The sequence below is a fragment of the Echiichthys vipera genome (genome assembly GCF_963691815.1).
Source record: "Echiichthys vipera genome assembly, chromosome: 1".
Lineage (NCBI taxonomy): Eukaryota > Metazoa > Chordata > Actinopteri > Perciformes > Trachinidae > Echiichthys > Echiichthys vipera.
Genome location: NC_139826.1, coordinates 22,529,057 through 22,548,297, shown reverse-complemented (window position 1 = coordinate 22,548,297; position 19,241 = coordinate 22,529,057). Strand labels below are relative to the sequence as shown.

The window sequence follows — 19,241 nt, the reverse complement described above, 5'->3', positions numbered from 1 at the left end:
ATGTGGAATGTTTGTGCTGAGCCAATCGAATGTTGTGTTTACATTAAAGCCACACTTTTCCTAACTATTCCTGCTGTTTGTGGTCTGATTACACTGATTGACAGGGCTGCACGATGGCCATTATTTTGACTGATACTGGGATATGATTCACGATATTAGAAAAAAGAATGATCATTTTTGCATCATTCTCATTTTCGGCAAAAAAATATGTAAAATTGATCATGGTGTGTTTTTTGGTGAGGATCTGTACCAAACGGACGTCTCTGCGGCACTGCAATACTTAATTCAAGTGGTATTTTGACACATATTTTGTCTTTTACAAATATCGATTTGGATAAAACACCGTTAATGTCGCGCTTTCGATAAATATACGATTAATTGTGCATCCCTACGATGGAGGTAAGAGCATTGATGACAAAGTGTTTATTTCTGCAGACTAGAACTAAGGTTAGACCAGGAAATTAGGTTGAACATTATGAGAATGAAGCACTTTTAATGCGTCATTGCCTAGTGAACACAGTTTTGTAATTAGTGTCAGAAATATATATAAATGATTGGGAACAGGTCTTGCATGGCAATGAGGCAGCACTTCGTGAAATGTGGCGGATGGCAGGGATCAGAGGCGTTTGCAGAGCAGCTCTCAGTTTATTAGGTTAAAAGTGTTCCATCATCACAGACAAGGAGCTATTCATATATTGAATGACTAGGCTGGATCAGCTGTCTGACCTGCTTCTGTCAGTTTAATGGGTACGATGTTCATTACTGTTCTGTTTCAGCGACGGCCGCAGAGATCCGCTCCTCAGTCCCAGCGTGTCCTCGTTTCTCAGAGCCAGCTACAGGTTAACAGGTTGCAACTCCCGCTGTGACACGGTTACACTTTTTAATTACACATTTAAGTGAATATTCTCATATTTTACAGATCATTCATACCAAGTACTTCACCATGCGTGCCGTGAAAGCCACTAACCATGCCCCTAGAAGCTGTAACAGACAGAGCCTGACATGACACTGCTCCGGCTGTGGAGCAGAAGGCAGAGTCTGAAAATCCCACTGAAATCTCCCGGGGTGATTTTTTTGTTTCAGACAAAAAGAAATCCCCGGCCATTTGCCCGTGCCCTGTCCATTTACAGAAACATGGATTAAACCTTGATTGTGTAGAGCTCTTTAGTGGAAATAATCACAAAGTTCATTGTAACCAGCGGACTGGTTCATGAGTTACAGTCGCAGCCTCTTGATATCTTCACTTCTGAAGTCGATGCGAAGTGCGAGAACTTGACGCACCTCCGCCGGGGTCAGCCTCCACGTCAGGGGGCCCGAATTTGGGCCCCAGTAATCCAGGATCTCAGTTACCTGCAGTACAAATGACAGTCCAGATGTGAGTAAACCAGGAGGATGTACTCACATCCTTAAGTAAGTACAAGTAGCAACACCATACTGGTAAAAATCACAAGTATCTTTAGCCAAATGTATTTTAAAATATCAAAAGAAATATTCATAATGCAGAATATTGCCCATGTGAGTGTTATATTGTTAAGGATTGTATTAGAGGATTATTATTGATGCATTTGTTGTAATTAATGTTTCACTTTCAGGGTTCGTGCTGCTTTTTAGGAGTACAATTAACGTTCCAGGTGCATAGACCAAAACTTCCCAGACTCTCGAAGCCTCAATTATCACATCTGAACTGATACTATAAATTAAATTGTGAAAAAATATACAGAACACAACAATCAATGTATATTAACACCTTTATATTTTGCCAGCTGTTTATATCAACCTTGATCGTACGTTTCATCATGATTATTTAATGCTGAGTGAGACGCCAGGAGACAACAATCAAATATGATGACAGAATAAAAAGTGCTCTCCTTGAGATACTGAAAAAAAAAAGAAGCTGGGCCGGGATTGCCTCCACATGGCCCCACCCGAGAACATGAAATACCTACATTTGTTCTCGGCCACATGCACTCGACACCAAACAACCGAGAAACTCATTACAACACACACACACACACACAAGAGTGAGAGAGTGACTTAGTCCTCTGCTCACAAATGTAACGTATGGAATATTTAGAAATAAAAGAAATGAAGCGAACACGATTATCATTATGGCCAAATATTATATACACAAAGCCAAATTTATGAAGACACCCTCCATCTTTAAAGTGTTTCAAAATGAATTATTATTATACTGGAAATCACTTAATTATATATTAAATAGCAATTTAGGATTGTACAGTTTCACTTGTATCTACTGGCTAATCAAGCGAAGACCAAATTACTGTTTTTTTCTACTTCTATTTTAATTTGTTTATATTTTCATCATTTTATTATTTAAATTGTATCCTACTTTCATGTCTTTTTTCCTCCTCGCCCATGTTTATGTTAGAAATGTTAATCTGCCCTACTGTTGTGTATAAGAACATTTCAAATAAAGGAAATAATAATGACAGTGGCAAGTTCATAAAAAAAATAGATAATTCTCTGTTCAGGGCGCCATTGCTCCTCTATATCTTTGCACAGAAAATATTTGTTTGCTGCTATTTAAATACTACTATTAATACTCTGAATACTGAGTTTGTGTAGATGACACAGCAGATTATGTTGAGATTAAAGCATTTTTCAAGGAGGATATTCAAATTCAAGCATTTTTCTAACCTTAAAAAACACAATGATTAAAATTAAGCATTTTCCACTGTCAAGACTTTTTAAAAACCCTGTAATTTATTTATTTTTTGGAGACAGTTTTGTTACAAACTGATTTAAACTGAGGCTCAGCAGCATCGAGAAAACCTGCAGGCCACATTTAACCGGTGTAGTTGGTCGAGGTGAAGCTGATTTAACTGCTTTATATCTTTTCAGTAGTTAATTTATTACAGTGCATCGTATTTTATAAAATCATGATATGTTTTGTGTATAAAATCTTAATTTGTATATGTAACTAAAGCTATGGAAGTAAAAAATGTTTCTAATTGGAATGTAGAGGAGATGTATAAAATATGGAAATACTCAAGTAAAGTGCAAATAATAACATAAAATGAGCTTTTATATGAATGTATATTCGGTGCATGTGTGTGTAAAATTATGTAAATTACCCGCTCCAGGTTGAGGATGGTGGCCATCTGTGTGAGACGAGCAAACTTATCCCTGATGGTCCAGGTGGTGACGGTGGTGAGGTACGCCACCAGAGACCGGAGCTCTTTATCGAACTGCAGCCCTCCGAGCTTCAACAGAACGATCAGAAACAGTGTGAATTGATATTGTACAACATTTATTTAAGAGTTTCCTGTAAACACTCCTCTGCTGGAGACGCTGTCGTGACAAAAGGAGGCAGCCTCTCCTGCAGGCCTGTGCAGACTCATTAATAAATCTACGCTTGAGGCTTTTCATCACATGTGTGTGTGTGTGTCAGCGATGTGATGCAGTGTGATGCAGAGGGTGCTCGGCGCCACCTTGTGGTCGAGCCCAGCTCCTTACCCTGCTGAATGAGCACTTGAGCACGGTCTTCTCCATTTCAATAGATATCAAGCTGGTCATCAGGCTGGTCAGTATGTCGTAGATGACAGGAGACAGGGCTGTCTGGTGAGGAGACACGAAGAGTTTAAATGTTAAGAAGGAAGGATGCAGATGGATTTTGGCGTCACAGCTGAAATATTGCTCAGATACCTTGAACTCCGCCATGAGCTGCTCCAAGTTTACGATGAGCTGCTGCACCCAGGGATCATTAGCTTCATAATCGTTAAACTCCTCCTGCGAGGAACGCCAGCTGTTACAGCCACATGTTTTATGACCTCTGGTTTATTTTTGTTCACGATTGTGAGAGCGTTACCTCCTCTATGTTGTGTGAGATGGACAGGAAGCTGCTGATCCAGGGTTTGACCTGAGGCTTTATGGCCGTTGTGTTCAACTCAGTCAGGCCCTCCTGTGAATATAAAAATATAAAATCACTACATACTGGTGATTTAAATAGGTATCTCTGAAATGTAGGTTTATTTAGGAAAAACATTACCCGGTGTCAACAGAGTGTGATTGTGATTTTTGCCACTTATTTTCCCAATAAATAAATAAATTAGACTTTGGTTTCCCTCTGCTGGGGACATCTAAAGGGCCATCCACACCAAGAACGATAACACACAGCTGTAAGGACGACGACAGTGGAGAACAATGCCTTTGGATATTTGATGATGGAGAGAAACAGTCAATCAAAATGTACTAATGTGTAATAAAGTGTCAACATAATCTCTATCTCTCTCTCTCTCTCTCTCCTTTCCTTCATGCTGCTGAAAGACACACATCCCCACTGTGCTACTTTGCAATTGTTTTCTTATTATTCATATTCTCATTAATAAGAACAATGGCAACTAAAAGCTTAATCAAGTGCATTTTAAGCGTTGTATCCGACGCTTCTGACTTCCTCTTTTATGTAAGCTAATTGATGACATTTAGGAAACACAATAATGCAGAAGACAGGTACATGTGAGGCTTTGACGCAGCTCCATGTGTGCTTGGCGCCACAGAGTGTTATTGTTCATCAGTGTGGATGTGCACATTGGTATAGTTATTGTTATTGTTCTTGGTGGGGCCGGCCCTTTACCCTTTAAAACAAACGGAGAATCGTTCTGTGGTGTAGCAAACACTGTAAATAAATAAATACACAACTCTCAGATGAGAAACACTGGTCTGCGTGTGTGTGTGTGTGTGTGTGTCCAACCTGTAAGAGATCCTTGAACTTGGCGGATGTGTTGACGAGGTCGGACAAACAGCTTTCGATCTTAGCTTGTTCTCCAGAGCCGGAGCCCTGATTGAACAACTTGGAGCAGTCGTTCTGCGAGGCACAGGAAAATAAAAAAAGTAAATCTCAGAGGAATGAAGTGAACTTCAAACCACAAGATGAGCAGAGCGTTAACACAGGCTTGAATCTTACCTCAAGGTTCCTCTTCAAAGTGGTGATATTCTCACTACACACCTCAACGTTATTCAGTGTCACCTGAGAGAGAAAGAGCCAATATGGTTCAGTTTGTTTCAGTGCAATTCTGTCATTCTTTCAACTTAATTCAATAACCATCATTTGAATGGAAACATCTCGGCACACTGAGCTGCTAACGCCGTGAAATACGCCGCGATCAGCTTCACCACATCAGACTGCTGCAGTAGTGGCTGCGAGCAAAACCATACAAACAATAATTTAGAAGTTACTGAATGCAACTTGGTACTGGGTTCTTTCAGTTGATACCTCAAAAGGTATCAAGTATCGATATACCCAGCCCTACTGAAAAAATATAATATTCAGAATTATTTTGACTTCTAAGGTCCAACTGGATGAACCTTTAAGTGTTTCTTGATTCTAATTTAACTTTTGACAAACAAGTTAAAAGGTTTTTGAAGTTGTGCTTCCTTCAACTAAGAGCCATTTTAAAAATTAAAGCACTACTTAGCTCACTTAAATTAGGAGGTTATTCATGCATTAATCCCTCACTTAAATTACTGCTGCTGTTTTATGTTATAGTTTGACTGACAATTACTAAGATACTGCCTGAGGACGAGGTGGGGATATGCGAGTGTGTGTGTTGGTCTTACCAAAAATGCAGCCTTGGCGTTTTCGGTGCTCTCAATGCCCATTGTGTTGAACTTCCCCTGCTGTAAGCTGCTCTGCATCATACTGACCGCACTGCTGACACCACGCTGGATGTCCTGAAGCGTTGTAGCAGGGAAGCCCTGCCGCAGCTTATTAAACAACACCTCCCTGCCAGGCGGAAAGACACGGGGCGGGAAAGAGACACATTCATGCATGAGATGTGAGCAAAATGTAGAAATAATACAAAGAAAAGTATCAAAGAACTGTAACGCGGAAGAGCGAGCACCTGAAGTCAGACTCCAGCACAGAGTTAGCGTGGTTGATCATGGCGCAGAGGCAGTCGATGCTGGAGCTGGATAACGCTCTACTGATGCACTTCTTCACGATGTAGAAGCAGTCGTCCACCATGCTGGAGGTCAGCTGACCCTTTTCATATGTATCCATAGTAACAGCCTATGGAGGAAATGCATGGTTTTTAATATGTTCTGATGAGTAAACATTACATTTAATGTGTGAAATAAATCCTAAATGTTGTAATCCTCCCAAAGCAGTGATAATAACTTTATAGCATGTTATCTATCAAACATGTTCAAATGTTTATGATGATCTCACATCTACACTTATTCTACTCTTATTTCAAGAGTAGTTTGTGAAAAAAATAAGCTACAAAGTTTTAATACGATTCAGAGTTGATGCAGCAGAACCAGAGACATCACCTGTTTTGTCCCACACATTATCACTGTTTGAACGTTTAGGCTCCGGTTCTGGACGTGATTTTCTCCATTCATTTACTACGATGGCCACGTTTTTTTACTTTGGCAACCTTACCGCGGAGCTGTATTCTTCCTTGACAAAGTTTGGTGCCTACATTACCCACAATGCAACTCTAACTGCCTGCAGTTGGGCCAGAGATTCAGGTGTGTTATGGTAGTGGCCGCTAATGTAGCCTCTAGCCTGAAAAAGAGATGAGGAGTGGGGTACGGAGGTCCCTGTAATAGTATTTTACCAAAGACTGAGTGAGTGATTCACCTTGTTGACGGACTCTCTCATGTAGTACTCTTCCATTGGAATATAGTAGCCAATCAGCTCCTGCATCGTCCTGCTCAGCAAACAGTGTTTCAGCAGCTTCTCCATGTTCTGTTGATGCTCTGGGTTTTTAAACATGTACAAAAAACACATGGTATTTTAGATTTTAAATGGATGGATATCTTTTTAAAGGCATGCATCGCCACATGATAATGTGAAACTACCTTCTGTGATGCTCTGAGCATCTCCAACTTCAAAGTCTGCCAACATGCGACGGCGTAAAAACCTCAGGTAGAGCTCCGCCCTTGCGTTCATCAGGGTTACTTCGGACAGTACAGGGTCCAGCTCCCTGTTCGGGCGAGACAGATGTGTAAACAAACACAGGCAATAAAGGAGGGGAGCAGGATGCTGCTGAGACAGACGTACCTGGGCTCGATACTCTCTCCTGGCACGCTCTTCATCATGCTGCTCTGGGCGACCTGAAACTACAGGAGGGATTTCACACAGTTTGTAAAGGTTTGCAATAAAACACTCATGCCGCGCAATTCAGATGTCATGCACACCTTGCTGTGGTATCCCCTCTGCTGGATGAACTTGTCGACTATTTTCTGGGCCTGTCGGTCGCATTCCTGCTGCAGGTGAGTGATGAGTGTGTACAGGTGGCCTGGACCATAATAAGTCTCTACTATAGGCTGATGGGTTTCTACGACACGAGCAATACCTGAAAAAACACACCAGCATGTGAGGGGAGTGTATAGAGACACGCACGCACACACACACACACACACACACACACACACACACACACACACACACACACACACACACACACACACACACACACACACACACACACACACACACACACACACACACACACACACACACACACACACACACACACACACACACACACACACACACACACACACACACACACACACACACACACACACACACACACACACACACACACACACACACACACACACACACACACACACACTTTCTCAAACATCAAACTGAAGGACATTCGCACACACAGTTTTCTCACCTTCCAGCAGCAGCGTCAGAGTGTCTGCAAACACCAGCGGCGCTCTCTTCTCGCCCACGTCGCCTCCTGTAGCCAAGAGCAGGTTCTCCTCAGCTTTGGAGGCAAGCTGTGAAAATGCGTGTGTGTGGAAAAGACAGAACAGAAGAGAATTAACATATCTGTGACTATTTCTGACCAAAAAACAAAGTTGTCTCATGAGATCTGTATGTCTGATCTCAAGATTAACTGATGACCGTTTAAGACGATCATATAACACCAGATTCATTCACTTTTTGTTTAAAGCCATTATCCACACGGACTTAGAGTGGGACTTTTACTACTTTCAGTATTTAGCTGAAACTCTTAGAAACTTTAAATAATTCCCCCCTAGGATTATTAAAGTATTTCTGATTCTGATTATACCAAATTCAGGATCAGGAAGTTGTTTCATATAATTTACAAACAACGAACAATGAGGAGAACGTTTTGCAAAGCTGCATCTGGATCCAGAATCTCCATCTGATCTTCATCAAAATTCACATTGTGATCCAAGGAATACACGTGCCAAAATGACTTTATTCAAATGCAGCAAATAAACTACAATGCTAAAAAATAATAATTTAAAACAATCACTGGATCTGCACCAGAAAAGTAAGACCTGTTTATTGGTCAATGGACCACCTTTCCAGCAGAGTTTATTCAAGTTTTTGAGATATACTCAGACACAAAGCACACAAGCAGGACCACAAACACAACTGACCTGACTGCAGAGATATTGGCCAAAGCGGGCGAGGCCCTGCTGGTGGAGGCCCAACAGAGGGAAGATCTTGAAAAATCTTTCCACTTGTGGGATGTCGACAGCTGCCACGGCTTCATCAAGCTTCTCGGCAACGATGACCTTCAGTTTCTGCTCTGCCTCCTGCAGCATGATCAGACTGGCATCCACAGCACTGCCTGGGGAGACATGACGCCTTGTCAGAGTTACGGTGCAACACTAGACGTGTACTTTATCTATTTTACAGTTGGTTTATGTTGCGACTTACAGTGCAGTGAGAAACTTATTATGACTAACTACAATCCCATTCTGGGCTGACATATTCAATGTCAAAATAGTGCAAAAACACAACACAGATTTCAGGACTGCGACTGAGAAAGAGAACTAGAGGCCTCGTACTTTCTTCTCCCTGCCGACTCAGCTCAATAACCGACTGGTCCAGAGAGAGGTATCGGTGGATGTGAGCAGCAGCTTGCTCAAAATCTTCGTTATGTAGAGCCGTCTGCACGCCGTCCGTGCAGAACTTCAGATCGAGGATATCATCGGCACGCTGGATGACGTTATACAGCCGTGTCTACAAAGTGAAATAAGAGATATATATATATAATGTAAACAAGAAGAGTAAAACCTCACACACTGTATGCAACAGCTGAAAATGACATGTTTTGCAGGGGTGTTTTTGACAGTGTCCTTATGCAGGTTATCAACAGTTACATGGACCCACAAAACCCCAAGTGCACTCTCTTTAATGTGTTTATGTAAGTTAACAACATGGCATCCCTGACAGCGCAGAATTGATACTGTATCCGTGGCAGGCAGCGTGTATTTACCTTTGCCAGGTCTAGCTGTCGGACTTTGCTGCTGACGTTTTCAGCCAGGCTGCAGGTGAATGTGATCATGCCTGACAGCTGACTGGCGTCCCCTCCGATCAGCTGTAGGTTGGGCCTATGGAGCACGGAGAACACATTTTGAACAAAGGTAAACAATAAAAACAGTGTTGGTTGGAGCCCAGATAAATGATTTTGAAACCACGCTGTAGAAACTGTACCCCATCCTCTGCAGTGCCAGCATCTTTGTGTGAATGGCCCCCTCCTGCCCCACAAGTCTGTCCAGCTCAGAGTCCACATCTTTCTGTATTGAAGGAGAAGACAGAGGATGAAAAATATGCATTCTTCTTTTGTTTTCAACACCCAATACACAGTGCATATAAACAGTAGTGTAGCAGTTTAACATTTGTATTATCCAGTGTCCAACTGCCTTCATATTTTCTATCAAAACACACCAAAATAATTCAAAAGGACACATAAATTCAGTATGAATGAAGTTAGGTGTCTGATAAAGAGCGGGGGAAGTGTCAGTTGTTAGAAAATGTGTTTGAGAGAGTGTAGTTGAAGAAGTTATCGCATCAACAGGGCAATTATAGAACTCCACATCTTTGAAAATTCAGACTTTTCCCTATAAGTGCACATGTTTTTTGTCTTTATCTAGTAAGATTTTAAGGATTTCTGGGCAATTATTTGTTTCCTATTTTTTATTGGTGTGCTTAACGACACAAAGCATGAATAAAAACCATCAAATGGACACACCATTCTGTTAACTGTGCACAAACGACACATGAAATGTCACATTTCTTCATTTGACTGAACGATTGTGATACAGAGAGTGAGATGATCGCCTCAGATATACTCGTCGATCAGCGATCATAATCTTTTAAAAACCTCATAATAACAGAGATTCATAATTGATGCACTAAGAGCTGAAAGACAGGCTGTAAAGATTTGACCTGGATGGTAAATGGGAGCACTTATATCCGTTTGTTTTGTTACATTTTTTTCCAGGCACTGGATTTAATTATGACAAGAGAATTTACATCTATTCACAAGATTCACATTTTCAGGATGATCGATTCAGCTGGTGGGACAAAGTGTGTGACCCATATCCAATGGGAGGCGTTTTAAACATTAAATCCAAACACAATCCTGTCTGAAATTACATTTTAGATATCCATAATACCATTTCTCCTGGTCAAAATGGAATTCTTACGAATCAAAAAGGACATTTCAGATATCCACGACGTCATTCTTGACAAATGAAGTCACTTTTGCCATTCATGTGTATTGGGCTTTCTGTTCTTGATTACATTTTAGATTAGGGATCGACTGATGTGGATTTTTTCGGGCTGATGCTGATACCGATTTTTTTTCATCAGCCTTAGCCGATGACCGATACGGACTGACGGTTTTCTTGAGCTGATATTTGGAGTGGGTACTACTATTGCTCCCTCAATTTACATCATAAAAATGACACAATGATAACAAATGTTGCGAGTCTCAATTTTAAAAAAGGATTATTATTGAACGGCGTCTTCAGCGTCTCCAGCAACACGGCGCTGCCTGTGGACGCCTGTCTGTAAATTATGCAGGGAATGCAGCAGCCCGCATCGGCCGATACCGATACACCTAAAAAACGATGTATCGGTCTATGACCACAACAGATATCCAGCATGAACTTTCTGGATATCTGTAATGTCATTTTAACTAGTAAAATTGCAGTTGTACATACCCTTAATGACATTTTAACTAGTCAGAATGTATTTGGTATAGTCAAAATTACATTCTGCATATCTGGAATGGTTTTTCATTTGGGATACATGCAGGGCTTGACATTAACACCCTCACACACGCCAAATGCGGGTGAATTTCTGCTGTGGCGGGTAACACAGTGGCCACTTTGGCTGGTTGAATTTAATTGTAGTCTTCTCAAAGCTCATCTGAATTAATAAATTTTCGGCAAAATGATACAATGACACTACAACTCCCATGAGCGCTTGTGATGGACGACACTTCTGTGTCAGATGGACAAAAAAACAGCTGAGAAACACAGCTACAGCTAGAGAAGTGGATCCAGACGTGGTTAGCAACTATCGACATGTGGTAGAAAAAGAAGAGAGTAGAAGGCAGGTAGAGAGCGGCTAACGTATGATGCCGTTAGGAAAACAAAGTACTGCGCAGATTGTATTTCCTTCTTGCATTAGACTTCAGTTTTTATTTATTTTTGTATTTAAACAGACAGTATTCATCTTGCCTTCATCTTGCCAGGTTTATTTTCAGTAGAGTTATCTCTCTAATTAATCTTCAACATTCCTGCACCATTTTTTTCGATACTGATAGGAAGCTGCCCTTTATATGGGGGATTGTTTTCTTAATATACTATATAAACAAATTTGTGGCTGGTGAGAATGCTGAGTGCTCTTTCTGCTCTCTGCACTTTACCAGCCAACCTCTTTCTCTCCTCTGTGTATCTCTCACACTCCACCAATACTTGTTTGTCCACATTCACACCCATCCGTTCACTTTCTCCTGTTAACAAAAGATTTATTCAGTCTTGTGTCCTATTTTCATTCTTGTAAGCATTGTTTCCTCCCTCCTATTTTCCTTTTAACACCATGTGCACTCACACTTTTTTGTATATTTTAATAATTTCTTCCAGTGATTTCTCTGTCCCACCTATCTTGCCACTTTTTATTGCTTTAACTTCTGCTTTTCCAACAGACATTTCTATTATATTATTAATTTTTGTTGCTCTTTTGGCAGTTTTGTCTGCTCCCTCTCTCTTTAGACTCCTAAAAGGGCAGAAACCCGGCAGAGCATTACAGATAATCCTGTTCTGTGTGATCCATAAAGGCTTTGCAGTATTTCTAAGAGCAGGTCTAGTCTGTTAGAGTTATTAAAGTTAATAGAGTTAGAGTTAATTATGTATATTTAGAGCCTATAGTGAACCTCTCTACCTGAGCAGTAGAGTATTTCTGACCCGGATGTTTACGTGGATGATGACAGTGAGCGTACACGTCACACAAACTGCCGTTAACGGCGGTTAATGCCGTTAATACGAACCTCCTCCTTGCAGAGCTGCTGGTAAACTCTCTCCAGGTCCTCCAGCTCCGTCAGGGCCGAGATGGTCTCCATACTCACGGAGGACAGGGAGCCAGAGTCGCGTCTTCTCGCTGCCACGGTCCCACTGTCCGCCATCTTCACACGGAAACACTCTGACGTCACCACGTCACTGCGTGTGTCAGAGGGTCCCTGGGTTCAGTCTGTCAGGCAGCGCCTCGTGACAGGGCTTTTTTATTTTTATTTACTACTTTTCTAACATGTTCCAGAGTTATACACAATGCCGAAAATGTTTATCTAAATGTGGAAAAAAATAATAACATAAATTAAAAAGTACAAAAGGGACTGAAGAATATCGTATGGGGTCTAAAATTTAAAATGCCTAAATAATATTTTTACGTTTTCCATAGTGGTCAACTATGATTTAAAATCTGAATCAATATATATATAAAAGCAGGGTCGTTTGTTAAGCCTTTTCAAAGATGTAAACATAAACATAACAGTCCTTGTTTATTTCCTGTTGCAGTGTATGTGAATGACATCATCTGACAGGAAGTTAACAAGGACCAAAGCTGTTGCCTAGCAATGGAATTTCATTTAAAATGTCTATAGTATTATAAAAAAGTAAATATATATTACATATATATACATATATTAAAAAAGCTGAACATTTGAAAAGAACAAACAGCTGGACATGTTCAACAGTATAAAAAAACTTAAAATTTGAAAATAATACTAAAAAACGAAGAAATTGTGCAAAAGGCCAGCTCAGTGAGAACCAATCAGATACCAGCTAAGAGAACCCTACGGTTCCCAGCGAGTTTTAGTAGGACTGACCTCTTGACCTCATCAGGCAGCGGCGAAAAATTAACCATTGCCATGGCGAAGGCCCTGCAGTTCATATGTGGGTCAAACAGAAGCACTGGTCTCTGCTCTGCAACGCAGTGAAACATCCTTGTCACGTTAAGAACTATGACTCGTTTCGTTAAAGTTTCTTCACTTCGAGCATCATGAGGGCTTCATCAACATGGAGACATTCTGTATTTTTTGTGTGGAAAAAGTTAAAAATGATATAAATGATAAATCATAGTTTTAAAATCATGAAGTTTTCTCTCTCCGATTGCTCGGTTGAACAAATATTGAGCCACAGAATTAAAAAACTATAAGTACAAGCACATTTTCTTAAAGAAGACAAGAATGCCTACATTTTGAGTTATAAATTATATCTGAGAATTCAAAGTAGTGGGAGCTAGAGAAGATTTATGCCAGAGTGGAGGAGAGATTGAAGGTATTCTCTGTGCAATACACACTCAATATAAACTTGCACTGTCGCCTCACAGCAAGAGGGTCCCTGGTTCGAATCCGGGCTGGGGCCCCTCTATGTGTTTGTCTCTATGTGCCCTGCGATAGCCTGGCGTCCTGTCCAGGGTGTACCCCGCCTCACGCCCAGCTGGGATCGATCAATTACTTCCTGTTACTTTTGGACATCCCATACAGTTTCACTGATCATTTTAGCATCTGACATGTTGTCATGGTACCTTCTGATGTATGTCAAGTTCTAGTGGCAGCTTTCCAATTTCATGGTCAAGTCACAAATTTGAGTGAAAAGACAATCGTATGATTTTTGCAGCTAGTCTGATCCTGCAGAGGTGAGAAGCAGCACGTTCATTTTTATGGCCAGTCTTACTTAAATTGCTTGTGAATGCAGAGTGAGGAGGGGAGGAAGAGGTTTGTCTTCTTCAAATTTGTATTATTTGATGCCAGAGTGACATCAGGACATCGCACGGTGAGACAGGACCACAGAGGAAGAAGAAATAACAAAAACAACTGCCACTCGGTTGTTCAAAAAACATATTTTACTAAAAGAGGCCTTAACATTTTCACATCACTGCGACGTCGCACTGACAACAAATCACCTCTGGGGTAGACAACTGCCAGTGCACCTGCATTGCGGAGATTTGTAAAATCTGCAAAATTGTTCATTTCTGTTGCCATTTTCAGCGGCAACTGTAACGTTTAAAGATATGCAGTTGTGTTTAACTGGTGGTCCTACCCAATGTTTCTGCTGTGCTTATTTTATGTAGTGTGTTGTTTTGTAGCGCCAAAAGGTGACATTTCACCACCTGTTGGACTGACTGCTAATGCTGGGTGGTGTTTTTTCTTCATTCTTCAGTCTGTGATCTGACAGATAAATTAGGTCTCCAACCTCACAATAACAAAAGTTTTGTTATTGAGCTATGAAGCATCAAACATCGATTTGAGATGAATGAGATGAGATGCTCCTCACTGAATTGTATGTACTGAAAACAGGGGTTTTCTTCCCGGACATTATTGTAAATAAACATTGTCATTGATCTATAGAAAATCTGAAGTCAGCAACACGGCAGACGTGTTTTAACAGAATCAGGGGTCTTGCTGTTCTCTGGAGAACAAGACAAGATCTCGTTCCTGCTGAAGCTCTTCCCATTTCTTCTGCAGCTTTGTCTTTTCCTTCTGCACCTCATCTCTCTGTCGACTCAAGTCTTCAGCTTCCTCCAGCTGTGCTTTCCTCAGTGACTCTATCTGCTCCCTCTCTGCAGCTGCCTCCCTGGCATTCACTGCACGCAGCTTCTCGAGCAGCTCCCTCTGAAGCTCTAGAGCCTGAGCCTCCTCCCTCTGCGCTCTCCTCAGAGCTTCGATCAGCTCCCGCTCTCTCCTAAACACACGCTTGTCTCCTTCAGCCACTCTTGAAACTTTCAGTGCATCTGTAAGAGGAGAGAAAGAGAAGGCCATTAGTTTAGTCTCTTTACAATCTTGGAAACAGTCGAACCACAAAGTGAAAAAAAAAAATCTTTTTTTGAACTTTGTATTAATTTACTTTAAATGTGTTGCAGATTCATCAACTCAACTTACATCAGGTAATTATGGTGCTGAGATACTTTCTTAATAATACTGAGAAAATGCCAACACAAGTACTTGAGAGGGTGCATACATAAGTACTAAAATAATGTTTGAATCGGACAATGTTTACTTATTTTCCAGTTGGATTATAAAGGAAACTTACATTGAGAAATATATATCCTTACTCCAACTGTATGTTGAAACTCAGGCTGTGATGTTTCACACCAAATGTTCATTTGATAAAAACCAGGTCATGTACTAAAAGTTGGTATCAAATATGTGGTTTACAATCTTGTTTTCTTACTCTCTGATCAAACAGCATTTTAGATTGTCTTTCCATTTAGGCTTGTGTTTAAACAACATTTAATATTTGTGTTCTGATTAATGAAGAGGTGGATTTTGTAAAAACATATTTTTAGATTTTTCACCAAGATGCCTTTGGAAAAGTCAGAATGAATAACACAAACATCAGTGAGCGATGAAACATTACCAGAAAACGGTCTGTACTCCTCTTTCACCCCAACAGTCTCTGGTGGTGTTGATGCGTCATCATTAACATCTGAGCCCTGTGACGAGCTGGGCGGTGGTGGGTGCTGCCTGTCTGCTACTAGCTGAGATAACACCTCTGGGTGTCTCTTCGACATGTGCCGATGCAGGTTGCTGGTGCCACTGCCTTCAGAGCACTGTATTTTCTTCATGCAAATGCAGCAACGAGCAGCATTCAAACCCGGCAGCTGCTCGTAGTGTCTCCAAATCAAGCTGCGTTTATTCCGTCTACGTTTTTGAAGGAGGTCATCGCTCTCCTCTTCGTGTGTTGCTTGTTCTTCTTGACCTACTTCTACAGCTTCCAGGATGCCATTAATATCAGAATTAATCCTAGCTTCATGTACCATCGTCAGTGTGTCAGAGTCTCCGTTCTCCAGGATCACTTCCACTAGAGAAGACAAAAACAAAAGTTATAATTAAGGCTGCAAATGATTCATTATTGATTCATATGTTCACAGCTCAAGCATTATGATTTAAGTAACCTAACAGAGCAGAAGTGTTCACAATGGGAAAACGTGTGGCACAGCTGCTGTGGTGTTTATACGTAATAGGTACTGAAAATACTCCTGCAAAGGAAACACCTGTGTATCCATAGAAATGAGAAGAGCCCATGGTCTCCAAACTACATTTTGTTCTGAAAAACAAGCACCAATAAAATTGATTGATTTGCACAAAACAAAATGAAATGAATTAAAGAAAATGGGTGAAAGACTGAATTGCAGTAATGCTTGTTGATGTCGTCATTGACTTGTTGACACACTATATACAATATCCTGTTTAAGCGTCTGACTGCACTTTTGTTTGTGTGATTCGTTACAATAAACACCATATCCACCTGCTTTGTCAGTGAATTTATTACTTTAAATTTACCCACTGTATGAAATATCTCACTACCTAGATTACGTTCTTAGAACTTAATTTGGGATGAAGTTAGCCTTTCAGAATTATCTTCCACCCGCACAAATTATCAATATGCCAGCACCGACATCCCACAGCAAAATCAGTGTTGCGTCAGTGTGAGATTGAGCCTGAGCCTCGCATAACTAGCCGTGAGACTGGATGCCAGATCGATGTAGCCCTGGTATTCCCCTGCGCCATGTTGTGTGTGTGATGGTTGTCATGGGAGATGTCAATCAAAACGGGATCTGCCACACCCACACAGTCCTGAGAACGGGTCTAAACAGCAAAATGTATAATGGATGTGGATGAGAATAATATTTGACTCCTTTTTTTTGTCTTTTCTAGATTACTACATGTGTCTATTGCGGTCCAAACTTGATTATGTTTGAATGTGTCAAGCTCTTTCTCTCCCTGTCTTTAATGATGGCACTTCCTCTGAGACACACACACACACACACACGCACACACACACACACAAATTGCATGAGTGAGCTTATTCTTTAAAAGGAAGTCACGCAACAGAAGTAAAATAATGGGTCCTGATGAAGGTCAATAAACCGAAACGTTGACTGAATGAAAGAGCTTCAAGTGAGTGTGGGAGCAACTCAAGTGTTGATTTTTTTTATGCTAAACAGCTAAATTATCTGTTTTTGAACACGTTTTCTAATAGTTATGATCGTTTATTTTAACTTCAATTTTTGTAGATGCTTAATGACTCAACTTTGTTACTATATATATTAATTTTTACTTTTTCAAGCCATGTTTCCATAAGCCATAAATAAAGTTTCTTGCCTTGAATGCAAAATTATTTTTTTTCCATTGGCACTATACAAAAACAAGTAATGAACTTTTGTGCAAAACACATTTTAGAGAAAAACACTTATCTGTAAAAAAACAACAACAAAAAAACACTTATTAAGCTTAAATAGTAAAACAAGTAGCTTCAGAGGTAAGATATGATGACTGACTTGTACCTGATGGGATAGCTTGGCCGTCATCCCGTGGTCTCCTCACCACCTCGGACACCTGCACCCACTGATGCTGTGATTTTAAGTGTCGGTGGAGGTTGTTCGTGGACCCTGCTTTATATGATATGTTTGATTTGCAAACATTACACTCCGCTTTATCCTTGCATTTAATGCTAAAGTGCATCCAAATGTTGCTGCGTTTTCGGCTCATTGTTTTTCACCCAAACGCGCCCCTCTTGTGATTGGTCTGCGGTCAGGACCGGGGGTGTATCCAGAGCAGAACGGCTCTCACCCGGGACGACTCGGGTGGTTCCCTGCATTAGAACCACAACGCTGTTTAAAAGAACCGGATCTTTGCTTCCGTTAGCTGACCGTTGGTGGAGGTGATTTCCGGTGTCCGCCTCGTCGACGCTTTGAAAAAAAAACCCTTGAAAGGACAGTTGTTGTACGGACCCGTGTCTACCGTATGCCCCGGGTCACTTCTACCCTACAGGGGGTATCGGCTTATACTTAACGGAAGAGTTAGCATTAGCGGCGTTAGCTGATGGGTTTCATTATTTTGCTACTTTGCCCCACAATGCATTGCGGACGACAACGTCATATCCGGCGTGGAACAGCTCCATGGATGTTTTTATTTAAGAAGAGAAGAAGAAGAATTCCTTTATTAGTCCCGCAACGGGGAAATTAGATTTTCACTCTATTATTGTTAGTCATGTTACACACACAGGCCCGAAATACACACCCATGCACAGACAGGACCTATATACATGCAATTAATGGAGAGATGTTAGAGCGAGGGGGCTGCCAGTGACCGGCGCCCCGAGCAGTTGGGGGTTAGGTGCCTTGCTCAACAGCACCCCGGTAGTGCCCAGGAGATGAACTGGCACCTCTCCAGCCACCAGTCCACACTCCATTCATGGTCCACACAGGGACTCGACATAAAAACATAAACATTACTTTTCTGACATGTTCCAGAGTTATACACAATACCAACATAAGGGAGTACATTTGAAGTGCCTAAATAATCTAATTTTCCCATAGTGCTCAAATCTAATTTAAAATCAGAATATTTCAAAATATAAAAGGAGGGTAGTTGGTTAAGCCAAACCATTGGGTATAGTATTTTGTTAAGATAATGATCAAATAATTTATGTAAGTTTCATCTGCTGAATATTTGGGATTTTTAGGAATTTGTAATAAATCCATCTTTGTTAGTATTACATTTTTAACAAAACACTTTAAATGGAGATCCATGATTGTATTGAGAGAGATCTTGTTAAGTTGTATTTTTAAGACGTGTACAAACGTCTTCATACTTTAATTTTAAATGATAGATGATTTGTAATGAAAATAAAATGTATTTTTTTCAGAAATTGAATGTTAACACATACTTTGTTGCACATTTTGTAAAGGAATAGGTTGTGTTAACTTTGTTTAATGTTTGAAAATATGGGACCATTTGTAATTAATCGCTGAATTACTGTCCTTTTTGTGTCCTGTATTATGCCGTGTGCAACCGTTAGCTAAAACCACTATAGAATGTTTCACTTTTGAATGTAATATTTGCACATTGATCTTCTACTGCTTCTTTGAATTTCTCACTCACACCCTTATTATATCCAACAAGTACAGAAACCTTGTTTAAATC

At 40.6% G+C, this 19,241-nt stretch overlaps 2 protein-coding genes across 3 annotated transcripts; both read right to left on the bottom strand.

Annotated features, from left to right (window-relative positions):
* Positions 1 to 625: 625 nt before the first annotated feature.
* Positions 626 to 12,437, bottom strand: cog4 (component of oligomeric golgi complex 4; the record flags this gene model as incomplete). 2 transcript variants are annotated; one of them, XM_083913971.1, is made up of 19 exons in its annotated part: positions 626 to 1,350; positions 3,096 to 3,224; positions 3,478 to 3,579; positions 3,667 to 3,750; positions 3,830 to 3,922; positions 4,712 to 4,825; positions 4,925 to 4,987; positions 5,578 to 5,743; positions 5,862 to 6,028; positions 6,605 to 6,723; positions 6,826 to 6,950; positions 7,028 to 7,086; positions 7,165 to 7,322; positions 7,656 to 7,761; positions 8,395 to 8,588; positions 8,809 to 8,983; positions 9,240 to 9,354; positions 9,458 to 9,540; positions 12,303 to 12,437. In XM_083913971.1, the coding sequence occupies 19 exons, from the start codon at positions 12,435 to 12,437 to the stop codon at positions 1,216 to 1,218; spliced, it is 2,322 nt and encodes a 773-aa protein (XP_083770097.1). In that variant the 3' UTR covers positions 626 to 1,215. The 2 variants fall into 2 exon arrangements, with proteins under 2 accessions (XP_083770097.1, XP_083770096.1); XM_083913970.1 differs by having other exon boundaries at positions 3,478 to 3,750; positions 12,303 to 12,436.
* A 1,820-nt stretch (positions 12,438 to 14,257) lies between these two features.
* LOC310947328 (uncharacterized protein) lies at positions 14,258 to 18,012 on the bottom strand. The gene is made up of 3 exons (XM_083914118.1): positions 17,600 to 18,012; positions 15,670 to 16,113; positions 14,258 to 15,043 (listed from the first exon to the last, which is right to left on the bottom strand). Exons 1-3 carry the CDS (start codon positions 17,802 to 17,804, stop codon positions 14,703 to 14,705), a joined length of 990 nt encoding a protein of 329 aa, XP_083770244.1. The 5' UTR covers positions 17,805 to 18,012; the 3' UTR covers positions 14,258 to 14,702.
* Between the last annotated feature and the right edge of the window lie 1,229 nt (positions 18,013 to 19,241).